General features: G+C 54.0%; 1 protein-coding gene across 3 annotated transcripts; it reads left to right on the forward strand.

Moving 5' to 3' along the window:
- The first annotated feature begins 1430 nt into the window (after positions 1 to 1430).
- Positions 1431 to 6937, forward strand: RTL6 (retrotransposon Gag like 6). 3 transcript variants are annotated; one of them, XR_006886160.1, is made up of 3 exons: positions 1431 to 1591; positions 1761 to 5289; positions 6343 to 6937. XR_006886160.1 is itself a non-coding variant. In XM_046646412.1 (2 exons), the coding sequence occupies exon 2, from the start codon at positions 2031 to 2033 to the stop codon at positions 2748 to 2750; it is 720 nt and encodes a 239-aa protein (XP_046502368.1). In that variant the 5' UTR covers positions 1431 to 1591; positions 1761 to 2030; the 3' UTR covers positions 2751 to 6937. The 3 variants fall into 3 exon arrangements, 1 of the variants encoding a protein (XP_046502368.1); XR_006886161.1 differs by having other exon boundaries at positions 1761 to 4576; XM_046646412.1 differs by having other exon boundaries at positions 1761 to 6937.
- The last annotated feature ends 9753 nt before the right edge of the window (positions 6938 to 16690 follow it).

A 16690-nucleotide genomic window follows, 5' to 3' on the forward strand; every position in this document is an offset into this window, starting at 1 on the left:
TAAACCTACCCCATCTTCCTGGAAGTGGAAGGTGACTATACCTCCTTTCAAAACGGACTTCTTCACGGCCACCTCATCTTGTTCCATTTCTGCCTCCCCTCTCCCCCACCCACAACATCTGTTCTTTTCACAAATGTTATTCCTTCCTTGTTTGCAAAGAGGATGCTAAATATGCTTACTTTAAAGTCTTTTTTCAGACTGTTCTATTATTTTAATTTCATCTGGAGTTAATTCATATTATGATAATTGATTTTGTTGGCCATTATTCTTAGCATTAGATGTTTTATGGGCTTCAGAGTTTTTATTTTTAGGCTCATTTTTGGGTAAAAATCAGTCTTTCACTTTCTTTCTCTGTCTGTGTACTCAACCCTCCTCCCCCTTTGACATTCCCTCCCCACCCCAGCAGTTTGGGGCTGCACCAGTGATATGAGGCATGAGTGAACCGGACTCCGTCAGAGGCCTACCTGAGGAGCACAGGTGGCTGCCAACGGTTCAGTCTCCTTGAAGACCATGTCCTGCAAAGACTGGCATGGTGGTGGGTGTCCTCTCTCTCCAGCCATGCCTCAGCCTAGAACCGACCTTTCAGAAGCAGCTCAGCAAGGTCAAGCAGGAAAGCCATCCAGATCCTAAGTCCGAATAGTTCACACCCTTTGGCCCAGTAGTTCCACTCCTTGGCGTGTACCCCGGAGAATACAGCATAGACAGGGGCTGGGATTTATATATAAGTGTGGTTCATAAAACTTGCACATGGAAAATGCGGTAGAGATTTATCAAAAGGAGCATGGTTAAAAGAATTGCGGTACACGATTTTAGTGTACCACTAGGCAATTTAAAATTGAAAATCATGCATCTTTAACGGGAAAATGTTCAAATTTCAGTGTGTCATTAAGGTTACAAAATAGTTCGTAAGGTACAAAAATTAACATTTTGTGATAAGATATATCATAGAAAAATGACTAGATGGAGCTATAGAAATAGTACTATGTGCTCCCTCCAAGTGGACCGACTCTGAGTGATTTAAAGGGTTTTTTCCTAAGACTTTTGCGACACCAAAATTTGCTACGAGTATATACTACATTGAATTTGTATTCCAGTCACAATAGGAAAAGCAAGCTTCCTTTTTAAAAAATCATTGCAATATATACAAAAGGAGCGTTGCAAGCAGTGCTGGGAATAATCAGAAAAACAAGGAAGGCGCCCAGCGAAATAATAACATAACAGTATCCACGGTCATCGCTGATTGGCTGCTGAGGAAGGACGCGCAGCAGGTGCCCGGGAGGCGGTGCTGCGCTGGAGGGGGCGGGGCCGCGCACGCCACTTCCGGGGCGGGACCTCGGCCGCCGCGCGCGCTGGAGCGGGCGTCTCCATGGCAACCGGCGGGGCCCGCGCGAGTCCGCCCCGCCCCCGCCGCGCCCCCGGCCCCGCCGCCGCCCCGCTCGGCCCGCCCCCCGCCGCCGGCCTGACCTGACCGGGAAGCAGTTCCGGCGGGCCGCCGCCGCCGTGACGCATCGGCCGCTGCGTCCCCCGCTCGGGCCATCTTGGTGGCGGCCGGCGCGGCAGACGGAGCCGCGGAGCCAGCGTGGAGAGCCAGGTACACGCGCGCCCCGGGCCCGGCGCCGTCGCGGGGGCGGCCGCCCTTTGTTCTGCCCGGTGGGCGCCCTCCCCTGACCCCCAGCTCGGCCTCCCGCGCCGCGTCCCCCTCCTCCCGGCCCCTTCCTGCGATCGAAACCCTCGTAAAAACCTTTTTTTTAATCCTTCAGGGCCCGGGACCATCCAGCCTCCCGCGCAGCCGCCTGGGCCTGGAGAGGGCCGCGATAGAGGAGCGCATCCCGGAGTCCAGGGGCCCAGCGGCCTGCACCGCCTGCTGCCCCGGCCGCGCTGCCCTCTCTCTGGTCCCCTCGGAGCCCGCTCTCTCCCTGATCCCTGCTCGGGCCTCCCCGGTTCCAGCATCGCAGGTGCTCCGCTCGCGGCTTCCCATACCCGCCCCTCGCGCCCCGTCCGTCTCAGTCTTTGGCTGACCTCTGGCCAACATGGTCCAACCCCAGACCTCCAAAGCCGAATCCCCGGCCCCTGCGGCCTCGGCCAGTGCCCAGGTAGATGACGTCATCGACACCCTGACCTCCCTGCGCCTCACCAACTCTGCCCTCCGGCGGGAGGCCTCCACCCTGCGGGCCGAAAAGGCCAATCTCACCAACATGCTGGAGAGCGTGATGGCCGAGCTGACCCTGTTACGCACCCGGGCTCGGATTCCGGGGGCGCTTCAGATCACGCCGCCCATCTCGGCCATCACCTCCAACGGGAGCCGACCCATGACCACACCTCCGACCTCTCTGCCCGAACCGTTTTCCGGAGACCCCGGCCAGCTGGCGGGGTTCCTGATGCAGATGGACAGGTTTATGATCTTCCAGGCCTCCCGCTTCCCGGGTGAGGCCGAGCGAGTGGCGTTCCTGGTGTCCCGGCTGACGGGGGAGGCGGAGAAGTGGGCCATCCCCCACATGCAGCCTGACAGCCCCTTGCGCAACAACTATCAGGGCTTCCTGGCCGAGTTGCGTCGAACCTACAAGTCCCCTCTCCGGCACGCACGGCGCGCCCAAATCAGGAAGACTTCTGCCTCGAATCGGGCTGTGCGCGAACGGCAGATGCTGTGCCGCCAGCTGGCCGCCACGGGCACCGGGCCCTGCCCCGTGCACCCCGCCTCCAGCGGGACGAGTCCAGCTCCCACCCTGCCCACCCGAGCGCGGAACCTTTAAGAATCGGCCGCCACCCTGGTCGCATCTGCAGCCACCCAGGTAGCATACACCCTCTGCTGCGTAGAAGAAACGTGCGTGCGACAGCATCGCTGCTGTTTGAAGACGTCCCTTCCTGCCTCTCCACACCTGTTCCCTAAGGAGATCTTCCTTCCTGGCTCTTGGGCGCCCTGTTACCCACCTTGCTTCCTAGTGTACTACCAGCTTCGTACCTGCACCGCGGCGCAGGTCTCCCCTCTCTTGCCTGCAGCCCCAGCTCCTCTGGTGACCACAGCTCTGCTATTTGGTCACAGCGACTCCACGGCACCCTGCGGACCACTGGGGCTGACCTCTCCCGGCGTGACCAGGGTCGTGGCAGCTCCTACTCCACCCTCTGCTGGCCCCCACAGCAGCTCCCTGCCTGCTTGCCGTGACCTCACTGATGACAGACAGAAGCAGCTTTGGCCAGGCTGGTGGCTTGGTGTGGGTACCTGGAGCGGGGTCTGGCTTCCTGCCCATAAGTGATCACCTGCCCTGCCAGGGCCCAGCGTTGCAGGCAGGGGCCTCGTCCCTGCTATCAGTAGCCAGGTGACCCCTGCTGGGGGTGTGGTTCCAGCATTTCTGGGGGCAGGTTCACTCTGCACATAAACACGCAGTCATTATGGCCGTTGCTGCCCCTGGGAAGGACGGATATCGCGGCTAACAGGAGGAGCCCCTGGAACGTGCACCTCCATTAGCGCCTGGCTGTAGCTGCCAGTGTTCCGATGGCACCAGGAATTTGGGGGACTCTGGAACTCACCTGCTAGAGAGGGTCGTTGTGACTGTGGACACTGGGCAGTTGCATCAAGGCCCGACAGGCAGCACGTCCCTGCACGTCCATGCCTCAGGCCACTGCAGGCTGGGGGCGACGCTCGTGGCCCGCTTTGCTGCCCTGGACCTCCAGTGGGCCTCACCCCAGCTGCCAGTGTGCAGTCTCCCCCTCTTTGTCCCTTGGTGGTGGGCCTTGTCTAGCTTGAGCCTCATTCCCTTCTCCATTCAGGTGACGTGTGGCCTTCGCCTCCGCCCTTTCAGCCACCCACACCGTCTCTGCGTCTCTGGAGCTCCGTGGAGCCTGCCTCCCCACGTCTGGGCTGGCCCTCAGGTTCCAGGCTTGGTCCGAGAAGCCCTGGGCTCTGACGGCTGGAGAGCCAGCTCCTCTGGGCCGCAGCATTAGCGCTTGAGGCAGGCGGTGTCTGCCTCTGGCAACCCCACCCAGGGCCTTGGCACATTTGTAAAGGAGAAGGGCTGCGGACTGCCTCGGTCCTAATGTGGTGCCACTGCAGAGCTGGCACTCGTGTTCTAATTCTGAGGGACAGAGCTGTACCTCCTGGGGGTGTGTGGCCTCGTGCCTCCTCGCGGGGCCCACCCAGAGGTCACTTTCTTGGTGAGACTGGGCCAGGCCCTTTGGAGCAGTGACGCCCCGCCATCTTTTAGTGCCAAAGGGAGTGCAGTTACGGGGCCACCTGGACCGCGGGGCATGGGCGCTCTTGCCCTGCTTCACCTGCCCACTCTGGGTGGTCCTGGCTTGACTGGAGAACCACGGCCTCCGCGCCCACCCAAAGACCTGTGTCTTGGGATACCTGGAGCTTGGGTCCTGGGGCCCATCCTCTTCCTCAGAGTTTTGACGATGCTGGGAAGTGACTGCGTTCCTGAAGCAACTGCTGCCTCGCAAGGTCAAGGGCATTCAGTGGTTGCTGGGGGTCGTGGACCACTGCCACCTGCTCATTGTACTCTGTTAGCCCAATTGCCCTGCTCAACAACTGCCTGAATACAGGCTTCAGGCCCCCTGGATTCCAGCTGAGGCTGTTCAGGTGGGACCATGGTGCTCATTAAGCATGAATGTGGAGGACACACGGTGGGGCCACCATTCTGGGGGTGGGACCTCTGATGGGGGGTGTGCAGATCGCTTTCTCTGTGCTCAGTCGTCTTCTGTCTGCCTGCAGATGAAGGGGTACAGTGGCACCTGGGGAGAAGGAGGCCGGTGGGGGGTCACAGACACCTTGAAGGTTTCCATGGGGTGCAGCCCAGCCAGGGCAGAGACCCTGCATGGGACGGCAGGATCTGCCACCCGCCAGCCCTGGGTCGGCCCGGGTGGTTTTGGGACCTGCCGTGTTTGTGGTGTTAGACGCTCCTTTCAGCTGTGCGGCTCGTCCCAGGGCCAGAGCTGCCGGGGCCGAGGCCGGCCATGCCCACCCCTTTGCGCCTGGGATGTGCCCAGTCGAGGCTGCCACTCGCTTCGTTTGTCTCGGTGATGTGGCTGCGTTCCACCTGTTGGTGCTGGCGTTCGTGGCCTTAGGACTGGTGCTGTTGCACATCTGCGACCTTGACAGCTCCCTGCAACGTTGGAAACGAGCACGTGAGAGAGGCTCAGGGTAGCCCTGCACTGCCCTCGGGGGAAGCTCCACACTGGGCGCCCTCTGTGGCTCTGCTGGAAGACACCTGGTCCCCTGCCACAGAGGATGGGATCAAGCTCCTGCAGCCCGGAGCTGGACCATGTGACCGGGAGGGTCGCACGCAGACAGAGGTGGGGGGTATAACTTTCATTGTTGTACATTTTGGGCTATAACTTCTCTACGTCCAAGGGGACAGGCGTTGCTTTGTAAAAGGGACAGGCAGTGTTGATGGTGCATGGGAGGGGAGCTTATGTTTTCGTGGTGTGGACACTATTTGGCTTCCATTGTGACTGCTCTCTGGTCTGTGTGGCGCTCCCTCTGGTAAGTAAGCTTCCTTGTTGACGGTGTCGTTGGAGGTGAGAATAGAGTAAGTGCTGCTTCTTGGCCTAACAGAGGGGCCTTGGCGTTAACTTAATGTCCTGAAGCATTTCGGTGACGTCTAGGGAAAGGCAAAGACCCGTTTCGTGGGCCCCAGGTGAATATGTGATGAGTGAGTAACGATGAGACGAGCAGAAACACCCCGTCAAGGGCAGGTGAGGCTTTCCTGATGCACCAGCCTCTGCTGTCAGGGCCACAGGACCCCGCTGGAGCCGCACTCCAGGTGGTCAGGCCTCTAGGAGGACAGACACGTGGGGAGGGTGGGCGTGGACTTAGCTTCCCTTAAGGGAGCCAGCAGCAGCTGGGACGCTACCAGGTGGGGCTCTGTGTGGGAAGGGGGAGATCCTGGTGGAGGTCCCTGCCGTCTCCCTCCAGCGCTGTATGACCAAGGTCGCCTCCTGCACAGGAAGCCGTAGGTCCAGGGCTCAGAGGTGAAGACCCAGGTGGGGCTCCGCAAGGAGGTGGAGAGCGGGCTGTTGGGGACACAGCAGACACTTGCAGCGTAGGGAGAAGACGGGTTTAGGGCAGGTCGGTCATGCACTGTGAGTGAGCGAGCTGCGGTCTCCCGTGTCACCCCTCAGGGTCCCAGCACGGGGCATGGTGGCGGTTGACACAGCACGCACGCAATAGAGAAGATGGGAGGGACCCCAGTCCTCACCGCGATGTCACTATCTCCTTTCTGTAAACAAGTCACAACCCACCAGGTCGTTTCATCATCAAAGCAAAGCTACACATTATAGAAATTTTGGAAAATAAAGAAGAAAGAGAAAAAAGTAAAAACTTAACATTTCTGTGTCTCATTCCAGGCTGCCCCGCCCCATCAGGGCTTCTCTTTTTGGTCCAGCGTAGTTGTAGTCCTGTACCGAGAGCACGGGCACTCCCCGTTGCGGCTGGCTGTTCTTCAGATGGCTGTGTGCCCCTGCGGCAGTCGTGCCAGTGGTGGGCACCAGTGCTGTTGCTCATTTCTCACTGTCACAAATCGATGGATATCTTCGTGCACAAATCTTTTTCCCAATGTCGAGTTTTATTTCCTTAGGGTGGATTCCCAGAGGTGGGGTTATTGAATTAAAGAATATGAAAACCTTTGAGGCTCTTATTACCTATTGACGAAATGGTTTCCAGAAACCTTTGTATCCACTTACACTGCCACCAGCAAAGACAGATGTGCCAGTTTTACCATCTTGCCAGCACTGAGTGTTATCATCTCGCTAAGTATTTGCTGATCTGATAATGAAAAAATAGCAAGTTTCAGTTTTCATTTCTTTGGTTTCCAGCAGAGATGAACATCTTCATGTGAAGCAGTGTGTTTCCTCTTTTGTGGGTGTTGGTGTCCTTTGCTCTTATCTACTGGGGTCTGATAAATTTGTATGAGCTCGTTGTATATTAAAGATATTAACCTGTCGTGTGTCATATTTGCTGCACATGTTTCCAGCTTTTACTTTTTTATGTGTGTTTTAACTTACTGAAACTTTGACTCGTACGTAGCTGATCTGTTCCCCACTGGGCACTGTGCCCACGAGGCCGTGACACGAGGTGGCACATCTCTGTCCTTCCTGTTCACGGCTGTGTCATTGCACCTGTGGCGAGTGCCTGGCACACATCTGTCAGATGGTAGCTCGAGCGGGTGTGCTGGTGCTGGGGCCCATGGGCGGCCGCCACAGGCTCTGCTGGAGGGCTGAGGGGCTGGAGCCGCCCTCCAGCCTTTGGTCTCCGAATCCCTCTGTACCTTTGTTACAAATCATTGAGAGCCCCAAAGAGCTTCTGCCTATGTGGGTTTTATAAATGTTTACCATATTATAAATTAAAATAGAGAATGTTTTAAAATGTTATTTTGAAAATAAACTCATTACATGTCAGCATAAATAGAATATTTTCATGAAAACTCTGTTTTCCAAAACAAAAAATTTAGCGAGAAAAGTGGTGGTAACATTTTTGCAAATTTGACGTCTAGTTTAACAGAAGACAGCTGGAGTCCCAGACCGGCTTCTGCACATGATCCGTTGTGAGCTCGCACGTCACATGGCCGCTGAGAAATTCCACGTACACCCGTGAGATAGAGCAGGAAAAGGCTCAGAATGTGTTATCACGAAGACAGTTGTGCATTATTATGCAATAATTATTACGGAGTGTTATCACGCAGACACTTATCACGCAGACACTTATCTCGCAGCCCCTGGGAGGGCCCGCTGTCCGAGGAGAGACGAGCAAGGTGGTCCCGCGACCCCCTCCCTCTGCTCCTTTGTGGTTTCTTTCATTGCTTTAGACTTAAGGTCTGTTTTTCCCTCTGGAACTGATCAGCAGTTGTTTCTGGAATTAACTTGGCGTACAGTGTAAGGTGAGGCTCTAAATGGACTTTTTTCCAAATATTTAAACAAATATCCTGAGATGAGACATTGGATTCTCTCCCTCGTTGATGTGTGTTGTTTCTGTTATCACACTCGAGAATCTGTCATAGGCTGACTTTCCTGTTATCTGTCCGTCCGTTTACTTGCCCCCCCCCACGACTTCCCTCTATTAACAGTTGTGGTCTTAGAGCTTGTGCTCATATCTAGTGGGGCTCTCCCCCTCCAGATCTTCTTATCTGTATCCCCAGATGAACTTAAAAAATGAATGCTGAGATTTTCCCCAATCCTGGTAACAGGCGTGGGGCTCGGAAAGGCCTGGTGGTTCTGGGCGTTGTGTGCAGGCGGGAGCTGGGAGGGTGGGGCGCCCCGACTTCCTGCCGGCAGGAGACCTTGCCTCTGGGGTTTCCACCTGCCATCTCTCTCTGACTCGTGGGAGGTTTGGGAACAGGGTAAAGATCTGCGTCCCAGCTGGCTGGACTGTTGCCTAGTCAGTGTCTTCTGCTATGGGAAAGTCTAGAGGGCACAGAGTCACCTGTTGCCTGTCCCCAGATGGCTGGTCCTGAGAGGTTTACAGGGACCCGGCCACCCGCTGTGCCTGGCTGTGGAGGTGTGGAGCTCTGACCTCCCCACCAGCCCCTGTGTGGGGCCCAGCTGGAGGCTGGAGACCAGGAGCCTGGGTGGAGCAGGGCCTGCATCCTCAGTGACTGCGTGAACTCTGCTCTTGCCCTGAGCTCCTAGGTGCCCAACCTGGTGGGATTGCATCCTGTGCTCTGAAGACTCTGAGGGTCTATCTCAGGGAGCGGTGGCTCTGTCCACGTCGCCCCCAGACCAGGAACCTGGGTGTCGTCCTTGCCTTACCTCCTTCATCCCACACCTGCTTTCCAAGGCCTTCCAATGCTGCTTCTCAACGGCTCAGGCAGGCGGGCTCTCTGTTCCCACCGCTGTACCCTCTTCAGTCTTTCTTCCTGCCTCTCCTCCATGCTCTTAGTCCTGTGTTTAGGATCACGCATTCCTCCTCTGAGAGACCCTCCTGAACAACGAGGCCGGTCGGGGTCTGCAGGCTGTGCTCCCACATCCGCACACCCACCCAGGGGACACTCATTAAAAGCTTGTCTTGTGTTGGTGTTGAGCTTCTGTTTGTCTCTGCCTCCAGACTGTGGGCTCCTTGGGGGCAGAGCCGATGGATTGATCCGTGTCCCCAGCAGCTGCCCAGGGCCTGGGCGTGAAGCTGCTTGGGGTTGACCAGAAGGACAGCACAACAGACAGTAGCTGGGAGTGTGGGGTCCACGTCGTACAGGCCGTCTGCCAAGCAAAACTGGAACCCCAGCAAGCCCCACACCTGTCCATGTGCCCCATTTCCCTTTCTTTTGTACGAAATGAGATCACAGCGTATGTACTCCTTGTTAGCCTCTTTGGGTTTTTTCCCCCACTTAATATGTGATGAGAACTCACCGAGGTCATGACATAGCCTTTGAAAATACAGTTTATAAATGAATGATATTCCACCTCTGGTTCTGCCACCCGTGACTCAAAGGATCCTTTTCTTTTGGGAATGCAGCTTTGCAATTTTTGTCATACATGGTGTTGCAATAATCATCCGTGTAGCTGCACGTTTCCTTAGGAAGGTTTTCCTGCCGTCAGGATGATCCTGTCGTCAGTCTCCCCAGTCCCCTTTACATTTTCTGAGAGGTCATCGCTGATACCCAGGAAGATGAATGTTGTGTTTCTGTTTGACCGCTTCACTGAGCACGGTGTGGTCGGAATGTTTTTTCAGTTGGTTCCTCCGAGTTTCTGCATACATTGGTAGCGTCTCCAGTCAACAAATGTCTGCTCCTGGAACAGACGCTGTGGCCACCCGGGTCCCCTTCCAGGACTGAAGCACTCATTTCCCCAGCACCGGGCGTGTTGGTGACCGGGAGCTCTCAGCTGAGTTCCTTCCAAGACTTGCTCTCAAACGAAGTCATCGCCTCACCCACGACTGTGCCTCCTGCATGGTGGCAGCACACGTCCCAGGACTGGTTGACGTGGGACAGCGCTGCAGGGCCCTCCCAGCTCCAGAGCTCTTCGGGGCGTTGACCGAGGGCCTCCTGCAGACTCCCTCCGCTCAGCCCTGCTTGCCTCGCTCCCCACCGGTGTCGACCCCAGAGCGCTTCCCGACAGACTTCCTGCAGGCAAACCTTCATCTCAGAGTCTGTGTCCCAGGCAGGGCGGCCTGTGACAGTCCGTTCCTTTGTCTAGAGTTTTTATTTACATCCTCTCACTTCAGTTTCTGGAACTTCCTGAACAAGGTTATTTGTTGCTGATGCCTGACACCCTCGTCTTGCTCCCGACTTTCAGGGGAAGCAGAATTGCTGGGCTGTCCTGGGTGTCCCCTCTGGAGGCAGGGCCGTGTTCGTTGCTGCGGCATCTGTCTCACTGAATCCTCCCGGCAGCCCGAGGGAGGGATTGTCTCATGACCCCCACTTGACAGATGAGGAAAGAGGCGTAGAGGGGGTAAGTCGCCTGTCCGTGTCGCACAGCTGGTAGGGCCATTTCTGGGGCTTGAACCTGGTCCTTGGACTCCAGAGCCTGCCTCCTGATCATTGGCCTTCTGGTTCCCCCCCTTACTTGTGATTCTGGCTCTAGTGTAGGATAGCTCGTTCTGTGGGTTGTGACTGAATTTGTACTGAAACCTTGCTCTTCAGCTCTGGGCACGTGAAGTGAAACACCGTCACACACACACGCACACACACGCACGCACACTCATACACACGTGTGTGCAAACACACACACAAGCACAGGATGTGTGTTTGGAAGCATTTGGAAATAATAAAAGGAAATTTCTAGTGGAGCAGAAATGAAAATATCTCAAAACTGAAAAGAAAGCGTCACTGGCCACCATGGGCTGTGTGCCAGCAAGCAGGGCCTGCAGAATCTCCACCCTCCAGCCTGGTTTGTGGCAGAAGCGGGCTGCCCACCCAAGGCCAGGGCCAAAGCAGGTCATTCCTGTGGGTCCGGGAGCTGTCCCGTATGTGTGCGCGAGCAGGCCCAGAGTCGCCGTGCTGTGCCGGGCAGGAGCTCCACATCGAGCTCTAAGTGTGGGCTCAGTTTACCCCCAGGACCGGGGCCGAAACTGCAGGGACCCACTGCCCAGGGAGCGCTTCCCAGCCCAGAGTCCAGGCAGGAGAGACCCCTGCAGGAGACGACACCAGAAGGAAAGCGCGTGGGACCAAGGGAGCCTGGCGTCCATCAGTCCGCAGAGCAGCAGACGGGAAGAGTCTATCCTGGCAGCGATAACAGTGCGACCTGAAGAAGACTCTGGAAGTCGGTCTGTTCCAATCATACCAGAGGGACAGGCAGAGCAGTCTCGTGAAAGGAGAACCGGAGCTGACGAAGGAGGGCACGCTGCCCCTGCTCCCCCCACAAGCCCCCTCCCCCACCAAGGGACCCCTCCCGGGGCTTAGCTCCTCCCCCGTCAGGTTCAGGTTTAGGCCCCTGCCCTGTGCCCATGCACCCACCCCTCCCTCGACCCCCGATTTCTCGAGGAGTGGACTCTACCCGCTTTGCACACGTGTTCACCCACAACCGCAGTACAAGCTCACGAGTTTTTCATCTAGTCTTCAATTTTTTTCTGATGAACTTAATTGTTTAGCATTTATTGATTTATTTGGATTAGAATGGCATGCATATAACATACAATAGTGTATGTATCATATACTTTAAAAAATATAGAGGATGTAAAGAATAAAAATCTGCATATCTGCCACCCAGAGAAACACGGTTAATGTTCCTATGTATTCCCTTCTAGTCTGTTTTTACCTGCAATTACACACACACGTACACACACATACACACATGTAGACACACAGCCCTTCTTACAAATTTGGATCATTCCAGGTAGACTTTAGAATTAAACAAAATTGTGAGATTTTTTATTAGAATGTAATTAATCCTATGAAATTCTTTGAAAACCATGGACCTCTTTGCAATGCTCAGTCATCCACTCTGGGGACAAGTTATACCTCTCCACCCGTTTACTTCTATTTTATGTCCCATACGAAGTTTGTGGTTTTATCCATATTGGGGCTTTTTAAAAAAAAATGTCATTTTTCCTATTGTAAATGTAACATATATTTTTTTTCCAAATGGGTTATGCATGGCATGGATTAGAGATAGTGATTACTGTACTATTTTTTAGGTTGCCATCAGGGTGAAGTCTCAATATTTTTACAAGTTTTAAAGCTGATTCTCTTGGATTTTTGTATAATCTCATCTCTTGAAAATAAGAGTATTATCCACACTGACTAGTATTTGTAACCGTATTTTCTTCCCGTGCTGCATTTGGGGGGGTCGGAAGGAGCCCCTTCTGTGCTTGTCTTCCTACTGCTGGGGAGGGTGGGGCCTGGGACAGGAAGGGAACAGAATCACACTCAGGCCCGTGCTGGTGGCCGCACCCGGTGAGCGCGCACACGGTCTGCCTCTGGAGCCCTGGCGGTTGGGCCGTGCTGCTCTGTCTGCTTATTGCTCTGTGTCAGGTGCTGCTGGGAACCCATCACTGTCACCTGTGGCTGGTTCCAGGGCGGTGTGGCTGCTCTTCCATTCCTGGCCCCAGTTATTCATGTAACCTCAGCCTCTGCTGCCGGGATCTCCTCACCCCACTGGGCGGCCTCTCGGGGTTGGGAAGCTGGCCGACGCTCCCGGCTCCCCTCCGATGGCCTCCCCTGTACCCCCGGGTGATGGTCAACCCCCGCACCACAAACTTAGCTCTGTGGCCTCCGCCCTCTTGCACCAGGCTTTACCACCTCTCCTCTGTCAAGCGTCCTTCCCTGGGTTCCAGAACTCCTGAATGTAGCTGTGGAGTCTTCTGGATTCCAAGCAGTGTTGTGTCCCCAGAAAGCTGCTGGTCACACACCAAGCACCACAATTCAAACCCATTGAAACTGCCGGCTCTCTCAGCTCGTATCTGAGCATTTCAAAGACAGGAGGGGCTCATGTGACTTGCCCATGAGTCTCCAACGGCCATCTCGGGACCTCAGCTAAAGCCACCACCCACCTCAAGAAAAGTTATGCAGTGTCTAGGTCTGCACTGCAGCAGGACATTGGGCTGGGCTCTTCCCGTTGTGGCCAAGACCCACAAACGAGAGTGAAAGGCAGTGAATAAGCTGTATCCTGAACTGGCACCGCTGTGACAAGCCGTCAGCGGCCACACGTGAAGGGATTTCTTAGGCCTGTCCTTCAACCAGAACCAAAAGTTTGCAGAGTCTGGCTGGTCCTTTACCAACCCATTTTCTCTTCTACCTGGGCCAAAGGCCAGGCTGTATTTCCCAGCCTCCTTCCCACCAGATGTGGCTAAACGACGGATTTCCAACTGCGGGATGCAGACGAGCGGGATCCTCCACGCCCTCCCCGACCGCCAGTTCCATCGCTGCTAACGGTCAGGGTGACCTCGGAGACCACGTGGTGAAGACGGCAGAGCCATGCACCAAGGGGGCCTGTTTAGGGGCGAGCCAGGGTCACCACAGGGTGGGGCACACAAGAAAGCATGCATGGGAGCGCAAGCGTGACGGCCCCCAGGGGGGTCAGCCCGCAGAGGTGGGTGGATGGGGGCAGGGAGCCGGCGGGGCGGCCCTAGGCGTGAGGATCTGCTTGCACCCAGCGCTGAATGGGGATGCGAGGCGGCTGTGGCCTGGCGGGGGCCCTGGGCCCTCTTCCCAGGAGCTGCCCCGACACACGGATCAGCGCGGCCTGGATAGAAAGTCTCACCAGCCCCTCCAGGCCACCAGGCCCACAGTGAGCTCTGACAAGCTCAGAGGGAGGGCAGGAGACAGGCCCCGGATTGTGCTTGAGCCGAACGTTCTCTAGAAGTAAACAGGGCTTACTCTTAAACCCCAAGAGACCCTTCTACAGACAAAAATGACAAGACACCCTTGGAATCTGGCCAAGGTGTCATTGCGAGACCTCCAACCTAATGGAAAGGGGTCCACAGACCCCACTGAATTGGAGTTTGGAAGAAATCAAACCACTTCTATTTATATCCCTAACAATTTGAGATCCTCAATAAACCAGGAACACATAATTCACTCAAATTATGAAACCCCACAAAGCTATGAAACAGTGAAAGAGGAAAAGCAGAGAAAACATTGGTGTTGGGAAACCTAAAGGAGCTTTTAGGGCATGAAAAACCATGTCGGAGTGCGGCAGCCTCGGCACACCGGCTGCCAGGGCCGTTTAGAAGAAGCTTGTGGAACCCACACGGGAAAAACGGCCACCGTAATGCACACCGACTGTGCACCTGCTGTGGGCCAGGCGCTGTTCTAGGAGCTGCCGATGTGATGCGAGCAAGACGCAGACCCTGCCCTCGTGGATTGCCCACCCTCGAGGGGCAAGAAGGACGACGAGCGCGCGTGTGCGGCACATAACGGCAGGAGGGCGGACGGGGCAGCGAGGCCTCTCCGAGGGCGGGACCCCCGAGCAGAGGCCGAGGGAAGTGAAGGGGGCTGAGACTCCACCTTGACTGTGGTCCTGAGAGGGAAAAGTTATTAAAATCCATGTTTAGTCTTAAAATCGGTAGTGTCTTAGACTCAAGGAAATGGTTAGTTTTTTCAGTTTTGGGATTACACTGAATATACAATTTTATGTCCTTCATAAAACTGGCTTAATATGATACACATTTTACCATGTTATTTAAAATGTTCTTTGAAAATAAGCTGACGATTTCATAATATTCATTACATGGGCGTGTATAACTTATGTAGCTGTTCTTCCTGGATGGTGACACAGATATTACATATTCATTTTTAAAAAATCAAGATGTAATTTACACACAGTGAAGTGCACGAACTTAAGTACGTTCTCCGATGTGTTTTGACAAAGGTACGCACCCTGGTAACCACCGCTGGAGTCAAAAGGTGGAACGTTTCCATCGCTTCAAAAACGTCCCCGTGCCTTCTGCCGGTTGATGGCTCTCCACCCCTGCCGGGCATCTGCGGTCTTAATTTCTGTGCCCCTAGCTTAGCTTCGACTGTTCTGGAGCGTTGCGGAAATGGAATCACAGAGCGTGTGCTCCCTGGTGTTTGGGCGTCTTTTGCTCAGTCTGGCATCTTTAAGATTCGTCCACATTGGTGCGTGTCTGAGTAGTTCGTCACCTCTCATTGCTGGGTAATGCTCCCTTCTGCAGACAGACACTAGCTGTTCAGCATTCACCCGTCGATGGACATCGAGGCTGTTTCCGGCTTGAAGACGTGTGAATAAAGTTGCTGTGAGCGTCCCCGTGGAAGTCCTCTGCGCACGTATGTCTGCGTTTCTCTTGGGTGAGAGCCTAGGAGCTGAATCGCTGGGTCCTAGGTAAGGGGGATAATTTTATAAGGAACTGCCAGACTGCTTTCCAAAGCGGTCGCCCCGTCTTCCGTTCGACTCAGCTGCGTGCGGGTCGCGTTGCTCCATGTCCCATCTTCCCCCGGGCTCGTCTGTCATGTGAATTTCAGCCACTCTGGTGGGCGTGGGAGCATCTGCGGTGGTTTTATTTTACGTTTCCCTGGTTTCTAATGACACTGAGCATTTTTTTCCCTAGCCATTAATATATCTTCTTTTTTTCCCCCAAAATTTTATGAAAAATTTCAAACATACATAAAAGTTGAAAAAAACTGCATAGGAAACAGCCATAGATCCACCAGCTAGATTCCACAATTAACCTTTTACTACATTTGCTTTAATCGCATATCCATCCAACCTTCTACCCATCTTTAACACATCTTACTTTTAACACCAGCAAACAAAGTTAAAGCTATTAGGATTCTGCACCCCTGAGCACTTCAGCGTGCCTATCGCTCACTGGACTTCAACATTTGTTTGCGATTCTTTTTTGATTAGGGGATGGGGATTCATCCACATACAGTAATCAGTCTTACATAGGTCATTTGGCGATTTTTGAAAAATGCGTACACCGTCGTCCCCCCAGCCCCTATCAAGATAAAGGACATCACCGCCCAGAAATTTCCCCACTGCTCCTCCCTGGTCCTAAATACTTTCGTCAATCTCCGGGACATTAAGATATTCTGTAATTGCTTCTTAAAAATTATAGTTTTAACTTTTACATGTAGGTCTCTGATTCATCTCAAAATTTTGTGGATGACATGAGATGGGGTTGAAATTTGTTTTTTTTTCCCCGTTTATATCTCCAACCGTCTCAGAACCACTCGTTGAAAGACTTTCTGTTCCTCCATTGGCTTGCTTTGACGACTCTGTCTAAATCAAGTGACCAAATATAGTCTGTCTACTTCTGGACTCTGCATTCTGCTGCACCAATCCATTCGTCTGCTCACACACCGGCACCAGGCTGTCCTGATTGCTGGGACTTGGAAGTCAGCTTCGAACTCGGGGACGTAAATCCCGCAATTACGTTCTTCCGTTTCCAGATTGCTTCAGAGCCTCCGGATCCGCGCTGTGCTGTTCAGTGAGTCACTACACACGTGTGACTATTCAAATTTATTAAAACGCAGTGAAACTCAAGATTTAGCTCCTCTGGTACAATAACCACATTTGAAATGCTCAATGGAACATTTTTATTATCATAGATATAGTTTAGGTCCTTTGCAATTCCATATAAATTTTAGAATCATTTCATCAATTTCTGTTTAAAAAGCCTGCTGGGGCTACAATTGGGAAGGAATTGAATTTACAGATTAAAGCGGTTGAGAGCGGACATGTTCATAATGTTGAGTCTTTCGAGGCGTGAACGTGGTTTCTCTCTCACCATTTAAGACTGTAATTTTCCTCAGCAGTTCTGTGGTGTTTAGTTAGCAGCCTTTCACATCTTTTGTGAATGTATTCC

Source organism: Equus quagga, chromosome 19 (genome assembly GCF_021613505.1).
Source record: "Equus quagga isolate Etosha38 chromosome 19, UCLA_HA_Equagga_1.0, whole genome shotgun sequence".
Taxonomy (NCBI): domain Eukaryota; kingdom Metazoa; phylum Chordata; class Mammalia; order Perissodactyla; family Equidae; genus Equus; species Equus quagga.